The 18,631-nt window shown below is 40.6% G+C and overlaps 1 protein-coding gene across 1 annotated transcript in view; it reads right to left on the reverse strand.

Annotated features, from left to right (window-relative positions):
• Positions 1 to 3,926: 3,926 nt before the first annotated feature.
• Positions 3,927 to 18,631, reverse strand: part of LOC145399979 (lambda-crystallin homolog) — a 43,484-nt gene continuing 28,779 nt past the window's right edge. Inside the window, exons 7-9 of the mRNA XM_080272477.1 lie at positions 10,355 to 10,497; positions 6,979 to 7,121; positions 3,927 to 4,923 (exon numbers count right to left, since the gene is read on the reverse strand). Coding sequence (XP_080128603.1) covers positions 4,834 to 4,923; positions 6,979 to 7,121; positions 10,355 to 10,497 — 376 coding nt within the window. The 3' untranslated portion in view covers positions 3,927 to 4,833. The remainder of the gene's footprint in view (positions 4,924 to 6,978; positions 7,122 to 10,354; positions 10,498 to 18,631) is intronic.

The raw sequence follows: 18,631 nt of genomic DNA on the forward strand, positions 1-18,631 counted from the left end.
AGAGTGTTTAATGGATAAGTTTCTAGAGAAGGGAAAGAAGTTGTATGCGGCATTCGTGGATCTGGAGAAAGCATGTGACAGAGTGGACAGACAAGGAGTGTGGAAAATATTAAGAATATATGGAGTAAATGGGAAGTTGTTGAATGCCATGAACAGCATGTAAGAGGGTATTAGAGATCCAGTGCAGTGAACTTTTCTAACAGAATGTTGGACTGAAACAGGGATGTATCATGACTCAATGTTGTTCAATTTGTATATGGATGGAGTTATAAAAGAGATACAAGGTAGGGCAGTGGATACTAAGTTTTCCCTAATGAAGAGGGCAGCATTTGGAAACTTCCAGTTCTGTTGTTTGCAAATGATGCTGTACTGTTAAGTGAAGACAAAGGGGAACTACAAGGCTTGGAGAATGAGAGTGGGAGAGTACGTAAGAAACAGAATATAAAGGCGAATGTAGGGAAGAGTAATGTGATCTTCGAGAGAAATGAAGTCACAGAATGTACAGTGAGACTGAATGGGAAGGAAATGGAAAATGTGAGTGCATTTAAGCAGGCTACCTGGGTAGAACGATGAGTACAGATGGAAGTCTGGAGGATGAAGTGCTTGAAAGGGTATAGGAGGTATTAAAAAAAAAAAAGAAAAAAAGTTGCTGGTTCCTTGAAAGCAGCGTTAAGATAAAAGGGACATCAATGCATGATGGCATTGTGATACCCACTCTAACATACTGAAGCTAAGTTTGGACCAAGTGGGAAGGGAACAAGTCAAGAGTAAGAGCAGTGGAAATGAGTCATTTGAGAGGAGCATGTGGAGTTGCATGGAAAAACAGACTGAAAAATGAGGAAGTGAAGGAGCATTGTGGTGTGGATGTGGATGCGACTGAAAGAATTTGGAAAAATACACCGAGACGGTTTGGCCATGTGGAGAGGATGGAGAGTGGAGATCTATGAGAACAGTGTATTTGAGTGGGGTAGCGGGGGATGAGAGTGGAAGGGGGAGACTGAGGACGAGATGGAGAGATGGTATAGAAATATACAGTATATGAGAGATGGGAGTAAGTTGGGGGGAGGGCACCCAAATGGCAGAGGATAGGGTGACATGGAGGTGATTTGTTTGTGGCCACCCCTTTGGGGATTAAGGTGTCTCTCTATAGATAAACTGATTTATACCAAAAAACAAAATTACAGTAATACATGCTCTCTTTCATCTGGAACTGACAAAAAATTAATCAAATCATAACATGAGATTCTGAAGCGGTGTGAGGTACCCTTAGCATATTCTCAGGCCATTCAGAATAAGACAGCAACCCTTAGTAACACATACCAATTACTCAGTCTGAACCATTTCTCAAGAATAAAGGTACTCACCAAACAATGCTGTAGATGATGAATGATGATACTGGAGACTGAAGATACTGTCCATGCAATGTACAGTAAATACAAACCGATACCATATAGATGATGCTGTACACTATTAGAGGCACTCACTTCATGCTACTCCACTGCACAGTACTATATCATAAGCACTTATACTAAAATGAATAATTGTATCGCTATAATTTTGTTTGATCTGAGTTTTTTTATTATTTTTTTTTTATGTACTTCACTTTCACTCAACACAATTAACAGATGATCTCAGCAATGCTGATTTTGGTAAACAATGCCAGAAGACAGTTTCATTAGTAACCTCGATCAGCTTGGCACTTACCCCATCCTCAGCCATTGAAACAATAACCTTGTCACAAAACTCACTGGTTCTCAGCCATTAAAACACTAAATTGTCACAAAGCACACCGGAAGACATAGGACTGACAGACTTTTGTTCACCTGACACATCAAGTTCCATGCAATGATGCTGCTGGAAACCAGTTAGCCATCTTTCTGGGAAGACACACTCAGTTTCAGTGCTTATTTTTCAGTGAATTTCTTTAGCTAGCTCAAAAAGGGAGTCTCAGAAAACAGTGCTCTTTCTGACCACTAAAGAATGAACCACTCATACAATGAGATTCCAAGGCTTCAGTCCTCTAAGGCTGTGGTGACATTCCACAACTTACGTCTTCACTCCTCATGGAGAGCTCCTTTAGCTGTGCATTTCAGCTCTGATATCACAAAGCACTGATTACTTCATGCCAAACTCTGCCACAAGTTTATTCCCATTCTTGTCCTTCCCAGCCTGTCATATGTTCTGCTGAAGGTTAAGAACAACTTGTTCCCTTTTTTTGGGTGAGGTTGTAACAGGTACTAGTCAGGCTGAGGAGGCAACCAGTCACAACACTGTACAGCAGGTTGTTGTTGCTGTCATCATGCCTGGCCCAGAAGACCCATAAATCACAAGTAAGCAATCGACCCTGAGAGGTCATCTCATAGGTTCTTAACAATGTTTTTGTTTTTGCATCTTAGTGTGGCTGTGTAATGCGGTGCTCCAAAATGTGGGTTTTGGTGTTTCGGCCTATTCTACAAAAGGAATACATCAATTGTGATTCTGTCCAATACAAACCTAAGATGGTAGTTGAGGATGGCTGGGTGATAGCTTGATCAAAGCCCTAACTATGTCAACCTGACCAGCTCTGTGGATACCTCTGATGGGTGGATGTCAGGAGGGAGGGCTTGTGGCAAAGAGTTCTGACTAGTCGAGGTGTTGTACTAGCCCCATACATGCAACTGGTAATTAGGTGTTTCTTCTTTGACAGTACTGTATTAATGAAAGCGGAGGTACTATGTTGTTGGAGAGAGTCTGAAACCGTTTGTATGAGGATTATTTTGTGTGTCTATTTGCTTTACGTGGCAGCCATACTACTTTATCAGCTGAGGGCAAGCAATTTCAAATACTACAGTACTACCAATGTTGTTAATCAACCATGTGACACCCTCACCTCAACTTATCAATGATAATGATACCCCAGATTTCAAGCTAATCTACCAGACTCAAAGACTCTGACTCATTTACTTTACCTATCACCATCCCATATTCACATAACGTCAGCCACAAACCACTGGCATCACACCATGTATCCAATCACCTTTATGCATATTGTCATTTTGAAGAAAACATACACCAAGCCTAAATGATATCAAACCAAACAGATTCATCCAACATCTAACAAAAGCTCGTGACATCTGCTCATGGGGCACACGTGACTTAGCAACCAACATCTCACACATCCACTACAACTCATAACATTAGTCCATGGCAGACACCTTGCTGCTGGGTGGGCTCATTTGTTCATATCGTTCACTTGTATTGTTTATAAAGGTGTCAACATGCTTGTATGCCTTAGCCTTGGTTACCTAATGGCCGCTCTCCATACTGCTCGATCTCTGGCAGCTTACCAAATCAGTCCCTTTGCCCTGAGGTCACACTCTAGGACCCAGTTCCAGGTCTTTATTGGTCTGCCTCTCATAACCCTATCCCTGACATTCACGTGTTTCACCATCCACACTCAACTGTCATCCTCCATCCTCTCAACATGCCCAAAGCATCTCAATCTACCCCTCTTCATCACAACACCAATACATTCAGGTCCCAATCTTTCTCTCAATCCTTCATTTACTCATTTTGTATACTACTGACATCACTAAATTTGGCATGTACAGTATACGATTCTGTATTAATTCCAAAGATACAATAACTAATTTTTTAACACTCACAGTTAAGCATCCTGCCGTCACCACACCTGAGCAGGAGAGCATTCTTGCAATGTGCCATAATCCTAGTGTCATTCTTGCAACCTGCCATACCTGGGTGTGTTGAACAACTGATCACACAACAATTTCATTTTTCCTGACAAATGCAGTACCATACCCTGGTTTATAGTGTGTGTCTGTGTTAATACAAGGACATTTAAGAAAGTCATTTAAACAAAATAACAGTTTATATCATTATACTATGGTTCAACAACAACAGTGAGAATAATATTTAAACTCTATCTTTTCACTATAAGTATGTATTTATTCTATTTTATGTACTGCACTTTTTGATGGAATTATCTACTCTGAAGTTTATTTATTCTCAATATAAAAATAAAAACTCAATACCCTGAGATTTTAAAGGCACTGTGCATAATCTAGTTATAAAAGTAACACCAGCCATGCAATTATTCCTAAACACTGTAATTCAATAACAGCCCAGATTTACTTCCCCAACATGCAAACTCTTGTTGTATAATGGCAAATGCAAATAATCTACTCACCAGTGAAAACTTAGCATTAGCATTATAATCATCAATTACTTAACTGACTAAAGCACTATCAGTTAGTACTACAGTCACTACACTTCCTTTTATTAAACCCAATCTCCATTATCATTTTGTAACTTACATACCAGCAACGCTTGTACAGTTCATCTTTTATTGCTGTCCATGTACAGTATATGTGACACTGATCTATACATTACCAGTACTACTTGTTAATGCATAATTATCCTAACACTTATGCAGTACCTGTAACTCTAACTCTTAACACCGTCACCATGAAAAGTTTGTCACAAGCCAAATAAAACTGTCTCAGTGGATGGAACTGAATATAAAAAAGACATCAAGTTGCCAAAGGTATGAACCACTTTCAGAAAAACACCAAATTAATATATTCAATCTAGAAGAGAGATTTCACACTGATGAGAATAGAGTCTTAATAAACCCCTCCATTACAATGATGTCTCTAATTTTATTCTGGTTAGTGTCAGACAATTTTATCAAGCTTAGAAAAGACCTCTATAACTCAAATGGGTTAATCTACTGCCATAAATGAATGATGTACCTTATTACCCAGAACTATTATGTAAAGAATAAAGTGTAGCATGGTTTTCTGCTCAACTCATAACAGCAGGTGCTTTGATTATCTACTTCTTGGAAAGCCGGTCTTGTTCAGAGGTTTCTTTCTTGAGCTTGGCTAAAGCTGCCAGCCTCCCGTCACGCCACACTCGTCGACTCTGTAAACGCCATAAAGTCATTTAATTGGCAGTTAACTTCCACTTTATTAATCATACATAAAAAAATTTACCAACTGCTAAGTAAAGTCTGGTCAGTCATCATACAACATTTGCATCTTCATCAGCATCATTCTACAAGAGGTCCACTGCAACCCTGAACCTTCTCCTCAGAAAATGAGTGACAAATCATTCGTTGAACATGGTGACAAGGTATGCAATGGAAGGACTGATCTAATGACTTACAATGCAGCTTTAAAGAAACTGGACATACCAAATCCAAATAATCTTACCTTTAGGTCCTCCTTCAAAACTTATTCCAAAATTTATTCACTGGGTTCAGTGATTAAGAAGAATGATGCTTCAGGAAAAATATACAGGAAAGAAAAGGGAACTGAACATTGTTTTTGTGATTTGGAAAAGGCCATTGACAGAGTCCCTAGAGAGGTGGCAAACTGGGCATTGAGAAAGCTTGGGATCGAGAAGTGACTACTTAGGGTCGTTAAGGCCATGTACTGTATGTGGGTGCTCACACTCAGGTAAGGGTGAATGGAGATTTGAGTGATCAGCTTTCCGTGAATGTTGGTGTGCATCAGGGGTCAGTCTTGAGCCCCTTGTTGTTTATCTTGGTACCTGAAGCCCTCTCACGTGACTTCAGAAATGGATTCCCGTGGGAGATGTTGTATGCTGATGATTTGGTACTTGAAGCCCTCTTACATGACTTCAGAAATGGAATTCCATGGAAGATGTTGAGATTTGGTGTTGGTTGCAGAGAATGAAAGGGAAATGGAGGAAAGGTTCAGGAAGTGGAGAGATGGTATGGGCACAATGGCTTAAGAGTAAATGAAGATAAAACAAAAGTGATGGTATCTAGGGCTGGGGACGGTACTGTCAAAGAAAAGGAAGAGTGGCCATGTGCGATTTGTCACAAGAGAGTGGGAGGTAATTTCATCTTGTGCAGTGTTTGTGAGTGGGTGCATAAGAGATGCAAGTATTATTATGGAGAAAGTAGGAGAGTTATCAGAAGTCCTAGTGAGTGATGAACAGGGTGGATTTAGGAGTGGTAGAGGATGTGTGGATCAAATATTTGCAGTAAGACAGATAATGGAGAAGGCTTGTGAAAAGGACTATAAGGTGTTTATGGCATTCATGGATCTGGGAAAAGCAAATGACAAAGTAGACTGAGAAGGACTGTGGAAGGTTTTGGACATGTAGAGCATAGATGGTAAGCTGCTGGATGCCGTGAAGAGATTTTATGATGTTAGTGAGGCATATGTAAGGGTAAATAGGCATCTAAGTGAATGGTTCACAAACGGTGTAGGCATGCGACAAGGTTGTGTGATATTCCAGTGGGTGTTCAATACATACATGGATGGGGTGATGAGAGAAGTAAAACACGAGTAATGGAGAGAGGGATGGCGTTGGTAATGATTGGCGATGGATAGAATGTCTCAAATTTGTAGGCTGATGATGCAGTGCTACTTGCAGATAGTGGACACTTTTCCCTGCACCTCACTGCACTGTCACAAGGGAACATCTGTTCACTGTACAGGATGGCTCTGTAGGGGCAGCTGCTTGCCTAAGGTTGATGCGCCTGCATGGCCAAATGGACTGGGCTTGATCATCAACGACAAAATATCCGAGGTTTAATTTTCCCAACAGTTTCCAGTAACTAATAGTACGGCAAGTAATTAGCTGGTTTTGGCACTAGGTTTAGCTCTAAGACCACTGAAAACATCACCTGCACCATGGCCATTCTCAATATTGGGATTGCTTAAGATGAATCATAGTATCACTTGGTCTGATTTGATTTGACAATGCTGATGATGACAATGTTGTTGATGATCTTACCGATGATGAGCTAAATTATAAGATACTGACTTGACTTCAGGTACAGTAATATCTCATAGGTCTCTTCTGCAAGTGAAATCCCACACTGACATAAAAAAGAGATAATAAACCTGTGTTCTTTGGCACACTACTGTAAAACTGAGAAACCAAACACTGCAGTTTAAGAGTTACGCAATGACTTATCTGATGACTCAGTGACCAACCAACCTCCAACTGGTCCAGTGGCACCATTTGGTCTAACTGGGCAATAAGTTCACTGCAGTCCTTAATGTCCCAGGATGGTCGTGCTTCAAATGTTTCAGTTACAGTCTCCATACTGGATGCATACCGTCGCAAGTAGTCCTTCATTCCTGCAGTATGAAAAAACAATGACATGCACTGTAATATGAAAAAAATAACAACATGCAACTCTGTGTTCTTTATCATAACAGGTGGCAATGCCCTGATGACAGGCAATAATATCTATCTATCTATCTATCTATATACCTAGGCTGCTTCCCCCAAGGAAAGGGAGGTAGCCGAGACAGGACGACTCACTCTCCATTTACTCATCCATTCAAACACATTCATTTGCATCTTAGCCCCAAAGGGGAGAACGGACAGATCCTCACCGCACCACACCGCACAAGGGTCAACTGGGCAATGCAATCAGTGACATCCGCAGCAGGGCCCGACAGCAGAACTGGTTTACCCCTGCCACATCATAACAGACCCATCCCCTTACCCGCACCTGACTTGACTAGCTGATCAGACCAAATGCGGGAGAATATCCCCTCAGGGCTGCGTCATCACTTATTCATTCACAATTTCTCTCCATTTATTTCTGTCACGCACAGCCACTCTTCCTTGCTCAACAGACATCCCTCTCGCATCCAGCGCTCTCTTCACACTGTCCATCCATCCTATTCGTGGTCTTCCTCTCAGCCTTACACCTCTCACATCAGATCTAGTTATCTTTTTCACCAATCGCTCATTATCCATTCTCTCCATATGTCCAAACCATTGCAACACCCTCTGCTCAACTCTACCAGCCATCTCCCGAACAACTCCAGTTCTCCTTCGCACTTCATCATTTCGCACCCGATCCATACGCGTCACTCCACACATACTCCTCAGACATCTCATCTCCATTACATTCAAACTTTTCCTCTCTGCTACACCCATATATGGGGGAATATGGGCAATAATATACTCTCATTATAATAACTGGCAATATCAGTTAAGTACAGGCTGATCCCAGATATAATGGAATTGGATATGACAATTTGGGATTTAATGGGACTTTCTGGAATAAATAAATAACAGCACCATCTGAGTGTAACAGCAAATCTGACCCCACAAGTCGAAGAACAGAACCCCTCTAATCTTGAGAGGGATAAAGCAAAGAAAACAATGTAGTAAAATAATCCTAGATCATGGTTAATTTGTTCACCAAACTACTGCGGTATCTAAAAACTGAAATAACCAAATATCACAACACACAGGAATTAATACAGTATAACTGATTTGTGGCCCACAAGTACAGTATATGCTGTTTTGTCTAATACCCAGGTATTAACCTCCAGACCAGACTGGAGGGACTGGATGTTATGACTGGATAGATCCCACTACTCTCAGTCAAGAACCATTTGACTTTTTTCTCTCACATTCCTCATCATCAAATTACACTTAAGAAATAATTAACATATCCTTGTGAACACAGAATTCCTCATAATTCAAGCAACCATTTACTATTATTTTTGCTAAATTTACCTCCCAAATTTTAGCAACACTTAGTTATTCTCACTTATTACCGAAATCGAATCAAAAGCTTATCTCCATCACTGATATAAACTGAGGCACTTCATAAAGGAGTGTGGAGCGCTTATAATATAATGCTTTTGGGTTGGTGGCTGGACTGGAGAACACTAACTGAGAAGCACAGCAGTTCCATCATTACCACAATAACCACCACCTACTCAATGACCCACCACTCTGCCAGTTCCACTTAATCTTGAAGTTTATTTTCACTCACTTGGTCTGGTCAGTGTGGTTTATTAACAGGTATTTGGAGGTACATACCTGTAATACAATAAGACATTTTTATGGAGGTACATACCTATAATACAGTAAGATATTTTTACAACGTCAAACACAAAAACAACAAAGTAGTTGAGCTGTTAGGTGTTCATAGTTCTCAGATGGATATTAATGCAACAAGATTTTAACATTTCCCTCATGAGATTTTTTTTAACACTGTCACTCCGAGGTAGGGCACAGTATTACTGGAGCTCCATTTGAATCTTCTCTCTCATAGTCAAATTGAACTGGAGGTGATTACCTTGCTATACTGATGCTATTACTTGTTTTTATAAGACAAGAGTCATGGAAAAGTTGATACCGAAAACAGCGATTAAGAAAGCTGACAATTTCTACGTGATAAAGCCGTAAGTCTTAAGAGGTAAAATCTTAAAACAAAAAGAGGGGTAAGGAAGACAATTAAAAGAAAAAACATTGTATGCCTAAGTGCTAAAACCATAATGACAGAAAAGGCTACAAGAGTAAAAGGAAAAAATAAAGGAGTACGAGAAAGTGCAGCCATTCTTTTCGCATGTTACTGACCATCTCTCCTGTCTGTCTGTCTGTCTGTCTCTCTCTCCTCTTAAAGTGACCCTAGAGACACTGGGGAACATGGATTCTATTTTCTTCACTTCACTGCTATAGTTCTTGTGGTTCCAGGGTTATCTGACACACTAACCCACTGGACCCAGATTTAAGCTGATTTTCTGCAGCCTACCATCCTCCTTTCAGGGGATAGGAGGCAAGCTTAGGGATATTTGTATAACCATACACTGAAGCTGTCTGGTTATATCAGTACAGTACTACCACTTGAAGTGTTCCTGTCTGCTATCTCATGTTTCCTGCTTCTTCTCTTTGACTGTTATTCATTCTCCTTTTTCCTTCTCTGAGATCACCAGTTACATTCCATTACATTAATTTGACCTTACCTTCCCAGAGTGTCAAGTACTGCATCATTTCCCAAATTTCCACACACTTCTCCCTTTCCCCTTATACCCAGGGCCACTGACGGCCATCACCAGGCCCAGGGCATGATTATCAACAACAAGTCCCCCTCCCCCTGAAAACTGTGCTAAATATATTATACGCAAAGTCTAGCTCACAGCTAGACTGCTTCCTAACCAGTGTGTCACAGCACACTGACATACACTACTGCCAAATGAATCCTGGTGCACCAAAGCACTTTCCCCTTTCTCTTTATAAAATAACAATAACTACAATGAAATTACAGTATTCTGTGCAAAGAAAAATGAGAAATACTATTTAGTATCAGATGGAAACAAATGAATATATTAAAGTTTACTATCATTTGTCATGCACTCATGCAGTACTTTATGCATTCAAACTGCACTCCATTTAATACATGATACATAATACAGGGTTATTTATGTAAGTTCCACGAACACTAAAAAATTTCAACGATAATAATTTGTACAATCAGAAAAAAAAAGAATAAACCAGCTCAGCCATAGTCTTGAATGGGAACCGTAAAAAAGTTTGATCAATAAAAATAAATGTAATTTACCATCAGCATTAAGCAAAGCTGTCTCCAAAGGCCCCATGAAAGCATAGCGGTGGCCCAGCCCATCTCTCATGATGGTGTCCACATCTTCAGCCCTTAACACTCCTGATCGCACCAGACTGTTGCACTCATTCAAGATGGCATACCTGTGGGTTACAAAATTCTGCAAAAACCTTTCACTGCTTACACTTCATTGTTGTTCTTTTTGTTGTTGATTTGCCCCAGTCTGTCTGGTTGAGCAGACCCATCAACTGCTTGCAAACAACCACCCCTGCAGGGAGCCAACATTCCCTTGTGGCTGACAGCGTCCCGTGACTTGATGGCAACCCACGACAGCAAGGCATAGAGATAATTGTAGGAGTTTGGTTCCTGGATGGATGCCACATTTGCGTGACTCCACAGTCAACAAGGGCACTACAGTAGGTTCCACATCACCCCATTATCCAGTTATATGGGTACCACTCAGCATTCTAAAAGGTTTCCTGGGTTATAGAAAACTATTAAGCTTGCCGCTCAATGTACAGCAACCTGATGATGAAAAAAAAGAGTAATAAAATGTGACAGGAAAACAATGGAAAAACAGGAATAGAGGAGGGCAGACACAGAGATACAGTAGAATGATAAATGTGAAGGAAGAAGTAGGCAGCACTACATCAAGTGAGTGGATAATGGTTGTCACCACCTACCCCACTACTTACATGAAAATGTACAGCACCCTAGATGTGGAGACAAGAAAACAGGATGGTGTACCACTATTTTAGAAAAAATATAAACTCTTAAAAGAGATGTACCAATACCAAGATTTTGACTGACACCGATACCACAAAACTGGACCGATACCGATACTACTACCGATACTGATTCCAGTGAGGGAGGGTGGTGCCTGCCGTCTGAGGACTGTGGCAGGGTCCTGAGTCGCTGATGCGAGGCTACCAACCTGTCTCGTACATGTCCATGGTGGCAGATGTGGCTCATTACAAAAGAATGTACAATATAACTATACATCATGTACTCAAAATAATATGATACTAAATACTTGGATATTACCAATAATTTATTTTTCATCCCTATGAAACATTCAAATTCTGTTTAACAAAATAACTTCCGGTGAGTGACATGCTACGCACTAAATTTCATTTAAGTATCGGTAGTATCAGCAGAGGTTCAGCTGATACTGATTCTGATACTCTAAAAAGGGGCAGATACCACTGATACCGATACATCAGTACATCTCTAACTCTTAACCTACTTCCATGCATAACAAATACCAGTATATAATATACTGCATACATTTTTGCTAATGTACAGCAGCTTCATAAATGAAAACCATGGAAACAACACTATGTTTTCACCCATAAAATGGGTATTATAGTCCTAGGTTCCCAACTAAAAACCTGGAGTAGGTGGAGTGAGGATATAGTTGCAGAAATGTGAGTAGATCAGGTATTGAGGGTAAGAAATGATGGAGGAGGTAAAGTACATGCACTCAAATCCAAAATGCTTGATGATGGAGGAGGTAAAGTACATGCTCTCAAATCCAAAATGCTTGAAAACTTATGCACTGTAGAGTCATAATGATTACCAAGAGATTTTCATGTACCGGTAATAAATAAACAATAGTACTATAAACAGTAAAAACAATGTACTATCTTATATTATCGATTGATCATCAGCTCTTATGTGTTCTTAAAAATTATCATCTTGCATTATCAGTTTATCACCTGTTGTAATATATATATATATATATATATATATAAAGTAAAATTTGAACTGACTGTATGAGAACATGCATTACCAACATCTAATGCATGAAAGAATATTTTGGAAAGTGGAGATTTTTTGGAAATCAGGTGTTCAGATTTGAGTCTGTACTTCACTATTTACGAGGTCCACAATGGTGGGAAATAAAATCCTGAGCACTGTTTACAACCTTCAGGGTGGGTTATGAGATGATGAAACAAGATGAACGAATACATTTGGTGTCTGGATTAGCCCTATCAGGTTTCTGGGCCGGGCATTTTATGTCTGTGCTAGAGTTGGCACTCTCACGCTGGCCTACATCTTCATGCCGCGATATTATTCTTTGATTGATCTGTGCAAATACACTTACTATAACAGAATGTTGGTTTTGGTGTCATTTTAAAGCTGATTTGTTGTACTTTATCGTAGTATGTAAAAAAAATGGAAAACAAAGATAATAAAAAGTCAAAATGACAAGCTGAAGTTAGGCAAAAATCAAAAATTTTATACCTTGCCATACATAAATATTTGGCAAAAAAATTCTAATAATGATACTGTATATAAATCCGGTTTAAACCATGCAAAACTACAATAAATTACTTTTATAATGATACATAGATTATGGGTATTTCAGTATTCTATTGTGCGGTAAAGCAAAAGGAAAAAGATGCAAAATTTTTTATAAGTCTGGCCGCATATTCGCTTCGCAATCATTTTCTTTGATCAGTCAGTGTAAATACATTTTTTAAGACATGATGCTGGTTGTGGTGTTATTTGAAGCTGAATAGTTGTGCTTTATTGTACCATGTTCAAAAGAGGAAAACATGGAAAATAAAAAGTCAAAATGAGGAGCTGAAATTAGGTGAAAACAACAAATTTTATTCCTTGTTGTATGAAAAAAAAAAAATAAATAAATAATAATAAAGACATAAATCTGGTTTAAACCATGCAAAACTACAGTAAATTATCTTTACAATGATATATGGATTATGATACATGCATTTTATTGTGCGGTAAAGCGAAAGGAAAAAGATGCACAATCATTTGCGAGTCTCAGCCGAATATTTCCTTCACGATCTTTATCTTTGATAAGTCAGTGTAAATACATTTTTTATGATAGGATACATGTTGTGGTGCAATTCTGAAGCTGAAGAGTTGTACTAAATCATGGTGTTTTCAAGAAAGGAAAATGGAAAATAAAAAGTCAAAATGACAAGCTGAAACTGGGCAAGAGCCAAAAACTTTATACCTTGCCACAGAATACACTCAGCAAGAAACAAAAGATATATAAATCTGGTTTAAACCATGCAAAACTACAAAACTACTGGGCGCCAGGCACAGAGGAAGCATTCCACGACACCATGTCAGAGTCTCTTTGTTATGACGCATAATTTATGGCGAATATTTTTCAAAAGTATCTTAAAAATGACTCATAAATGAATCATCGGAATCTCTGAGGTTGGATTTGAAGTGACACTAAAATGTGTCATCGGAATCTCATAAGGGTTAAGTAAGAAAGTACAGAAAAACCTCAATATAATGGACTTCAATAGACCGGAATTCACTTTTCTCGGACTCCAGGAGCTACCGGACTAAATTCCTATATATTGGAAAAAAGTCTGATATAGCCAGATGCAGTCTGGACTACCTGACCATTTCAGCTATGTTCACCACAGTACAGTAAATAAAATGTATGTTTATCAGTGTACAGTACAGTATTATTATACATATTATACTCCTGGGGGTAGGGTTTTTTTTCAAGAATACTCCCCCAGTATCCCTGCTTGTCGTAAAAGGCGACTAAAAGGGTTGGTGGAGGGTTAGTGCCCCACCCCGGAAAACAACTAACTAAAAAAACAAACAACAAGCCTCGGACAAGGACTGACCAAACGATGACGACCCAGGACCGGACAAAGGACTTGGTAATGGCTACGTGGAATGTAAGAGGAGCAAATGATGAGGTGAAAGAGAGTGAGATTGTCCAGGTGCTTGAGGGCGCGAAAGTGGATGTATGTGGAATAACTGAAACAAAATGGAGAGGAGAAAGTGTGAGAGAATGGGAGTATGGATGGGGTATATGTGCAGGAGTAGGTGAGAATGAGAGGGCAAAGGAAGGGTATGTATAGCTGTGAGTAAAAGATGGAAGAGGAGCATAAGACAGTATGGATCAGTTGGGTCAAGGATTGTATGGGTAAAGTTGAAAGTTGGAATACAAATGTGGGCGATTGTGTGTGTGTATGCGCCAACACAAGATCGTGGTAGAAGAGTGAGAAAAGAGTTCTGGACAAATGTGGAAGTGTGCATGGAAAAGTTTGGAAGGAATGAGAGAGTGTTTTTGATCGGTGATATGAATGGTAAAGTTGGGAATGTGAAGGTGGATGGAATAGTTGGTGAGTGGGGTGTGCCTGCTGAGATAGATGAGAATGGGAGTGCGTTAGTGGACATTTGTGCTGGGAGGGGGTTGGTGATAGCCAATACCCTCTTCAGGCATAAAACGATCCACAGGTATACATGGCGAGTGATGAGAAGGGTGGGTGGTGAACCGAATGAAAGGAAGGCAATGATTGATTATGTGTGTGTGGATGAAAGGATGCGAAGATGTGTAATGGATGCAAGAGTTTATAGAGGCTGGGGGAGTGGACTTTCTGACCACTACTTGGTGGTGGCCAGAATTAAAATTCAAGTAAGATGGAGGAATAGAAGAAGGGAAAGACGAGAGGAAGGAGTAGTTGCAAGGAGAGTGGAAAGGTTACAAGAGGATGAGAAAAAGGCAGAGTATAAGAGAGAAGTGGAGGAACGATTGGGCAATTATGAATTGGAGCAGATGGGAGACGTGGAAGGTGTGTGTAGGATATTTACAGAAGAAATATGTGCAGCATGTGATGTGGTGTGTGGAAGGAAGAGAAGACGGAAGGGGGTGCAAGGAACAGCGTGGTGGACTGAAGAGGTGAAACAGGCTGTGGCACAAAAGAAGAAAGCATTCAATGAATGGATGAGAAATAGGGGCGTGGAAAAAGTTGAGAGGCGGAAGAGAGAGTTATATGTAAAAAGAAAGAAAGAGGTGAAAAGATTAGTAAGAGAGAGTAAGAAGAGAATGGATGAGGAATTTGGAAGGAATTTGAGTGTAAAGTGGAGGGACTGTAAGAAAATGTTCTGGAAAGAGGTGAAAAGAGTAAGACAGGGTGGAAATGAAGTTAGCAGGGGAGTGAAAGATAAAAATGGTAGATTAGTAGTGGAGAAGGGAGAAAAAGTGAGCAGATGGAGAGAACACTTTAAGGAATTGTTGAAAGTAGAGGATGGGAGTAATGCGAGTATAAGTGGCTGGGGAATGGCTGGGAGAAGGAGGGAGGTGAGAAGACAGGAAGAAATCAGTAGGATAGAAGTTGTGGAAGCAATGAAGAAAGTAAATCGGGGAAAGCCCCAGGAATTGATGGAGTGTGTGGTGAAATGCTGAAGCATGGGGGAGAGATAGTAGTAGAATGGATGTGGAAGATGTGCAGATTGGCCTGGGAGGAAGGTAGAGTCCCGGAGAATTGGAAGTCAGGTATAATTATTCCCTTATACAAAGGAAAAGGGGAAAAAGAAGTGTGTGGTAATCATAGGGGCATTTGTCTTCTTAGTATAATAGGAAAAGTGTATGGTAGGATACTTATTGACAGAGTTAGAGAAAGAACAGAGAAATAAGTTGGAGAAGAACAGGGAGGCTTTAGGAGGGGAAGAGGTTGTGTAGATCAGATATTCATTCTTAGATCTTTAGTGGAAAAGTTTCTAGAGAAGGGAAAGAAGTTGTATGCGGCTTTCATGGATTTGGAGAAAGCATATGACAGGGTGGATAGACAAGGATTGTGGAAAGTGTTAAGAATATATGGAGTAAATGGGAAGTTGTTGAATGCTGTGAAGAGTATGTACGATGGTGTGAAGGCTGCAGTGCGTGTGGATGGTGAACTAAGTGAATTTTTCTCTTTGAAAGTTGGTTTGAAACAGGGATGTGTCATGTCTCCATGGTTGTTCAATCTGTACATGGATGGGGTAATAAAAGAGGTACAAGGTAGGGTTGTGGATGTTGGAGTGGCCATGGTGAGAGAGGATAATGTTTGGAAACTCCCTGTACTGTTGTTTGCAGATGATACTGTGTTGTTGAGTGAAGACGAAGGGGAGCTGCAAGGCTTGATGGATGAGTTTGAGAGAGTGTGTAAGAAACGGAATCTAAAGGTGAATGTAGGGAAGAGTAAAGTGATGGTCTATGAGAGAGGTGAAGTCAGTGAATGTATAGCGAGGTTGGATGGTGAGGAATTGGAAAATGTGAGTATGTTTAAGTACTTGGGTAGTGTGATGAGTAAGGATGGAGGTTTGGAGGGTGAAGTGCTTGAAAGGGTACAGCAGGGAAGAAAGGTTGCTGGTTCTTTGAAAGCAGTGATAAGAAACAGGGAAGTGAACATGGAAGTGAAAAAGTTACTACATGACAGTATTGTGATACCAACTCTAACGTACGGAAGTGAAGCTTGGACGTTGCTGGAAGGACACAAGTCAAGAGTGAGAGCAGTGGAAATGAGTTATTTAAGAGGAGCCTGTGGAGTCACATGGAGAGACAGGCTGACGAATGCGGATATAAAGGAGTGTTGTGGTGTTGATGTGGATGTGATAGGAAGCGTTATGAGGAACACACTGAGGTGGTTTGGCCATGTGGAGAGGATGGAGGGTGAAAGACTGACGAAGAGAGTGTATATGAGTGAGGTGGAGGGGGGAAGAGGGAGGGGGAGGCCGAGGATGAGATGGAGGGATGGGGTGGAGAGGTATATGAGAGAGGGGGGTGTGAGTTGGGAGCAGGGCAGTGAAATGGCGGGGGACAGGGCGACTTGGAGGCGATTTGTTTGTGGCCACCCCAAACGGGATTGAGGCATCTGGCAATAGATAGATAGATAGATTAATGTAGTGAAGTTATAACACAGTGCAGTACCACAATGGTAGTCAAAACAGTTTAAAAAACGTTCATGCGATCCAGACTAATGTCTGATATATTGGAAAAAGTCCGGATTATCAGGGGGAAGTCTGGATGTCGCTTTTATCGGAATTTCACATTTTTCAGAATGGTTTGGGCCCCAATTAGTCCGTTACAGTGAGGTCTTACTGTAATTTGAGTCCCAGGTGGCAACTAAATGGAAAAGTAGGCAAACAAACTCATGAGTGTGAAGGAATGCATGGCTGGCTAGGTTACAGTGCTGGCAATGTTGAGGGCAAGAGAATTTCTGAACTCAGTGATGGTTGCAAGCAACATCATATTCATGACAAGAGTAAGAAGACTATGAAATTAAATATAACTCCCCAGCTGCTAAAAGTCAGTCATCAGTTCCTGGTTAGAAAATCTAACAGGAAGCACATTAGGATATGAAAGTGTTTGGTACGGAGGAATACACCCCACAGCAGAAGTTGTTACTGTGTGATACAATGCTGAAAACAAACAGAGAAAGGAAAAAAAGAGTACATCCTGAAAACAGGGTGCAAGCTGAGGAAACAGGATGCTAAGGATGTATTTACCAATGAGATGCAAGGTGGAAGAGACTGCACGGAATAGTCTTTTAGTGTAACAGATCAATGGGACGCTAAAATACAGCCTCCAAAAAGCAGTGTCACACCTGGCAGTAGGTAGAGGAAGATCTCCCGCGTATGCCTAACAAAATTCACGAGCAAAACTTGAAAAATGTGCAAAGGATGGACCTCGCAATTGCAAAACGTATGGGTATGTTCATGGGACTCAGCGTGACAAAACGTTATAGCATACCCGTACGTTAACGGGAAGCTGCGGGTTAAGAATTTTGGAGATGCACTTTAGATTAATGTAGTGCACTTTAATATTAATGCCAGGCAAGGATACAATCAAATACTGTTTTCTTCTTTTGATCTATGGTAAGCAACACCTGCTTACCCTAAGCTTATGGTGGATGTCTTTGGTTACTGGTACACTGGATATGACACAATATGAGGATGTAATCATTCAAGGTCAATCAAAACAGGAGGAGAGATGAAGAAGGATATGATGGGGTATTAGGCATCAGCCTCAGCAGGGTGAGTTACATAGCATCACCATGTGGGTGTGATGGTTGGTATGATTTTAACTCCTAACTGCCGGGTGTTGGTCGGAACTGTCAAGAAATCAGTGGCCGGGCGGTGCTGGGTGTTGGTCAGAACTGTCAAGGAATCGATGGCCAGGTGGAGCTGGATGTCGGTCAGAACCGCACTTGTTTTTGTATACAATTTGAAGTGGCTGCCAAATTATCTTGTCACTAAAAGCAAAGGAGGGACTCCTACCAGCTGAGCCAATCATAACTCAGCCATCTCTGTGACTTTGCCAGGTATATGGTGATCTTAACCCTTCTCATCCAATTCTGTTCCCGCCTCACGTAGACTTTTGCCTCATCCACCCCTGCCAAGCCTCTTTCCAAGACTACTACGAAAGGAGTCAGGGACAGTGCCATAGGGTGTGCCTTGGACACCACTGTGTCTAGTTTATGTAGTAATGGAAAAGTTATCACGCTGAGAGCT

This window comes from Coenobita brevimanus, chromosome 51 (assembly GCF_032717465.1).
Source record: "Coenobita brevimanus isolate Jiangsu-jjx chromosome 51, ASM3271746v2, whole genome shotgun sequence".
In the NCBI taxonomy this organism is placed as follows: Eukaryota; Metazoa; Arthropoda; class Malacostraca; order Decapoda; family Coenobitidae; genus Coenobita; species Coenobita brevimanus.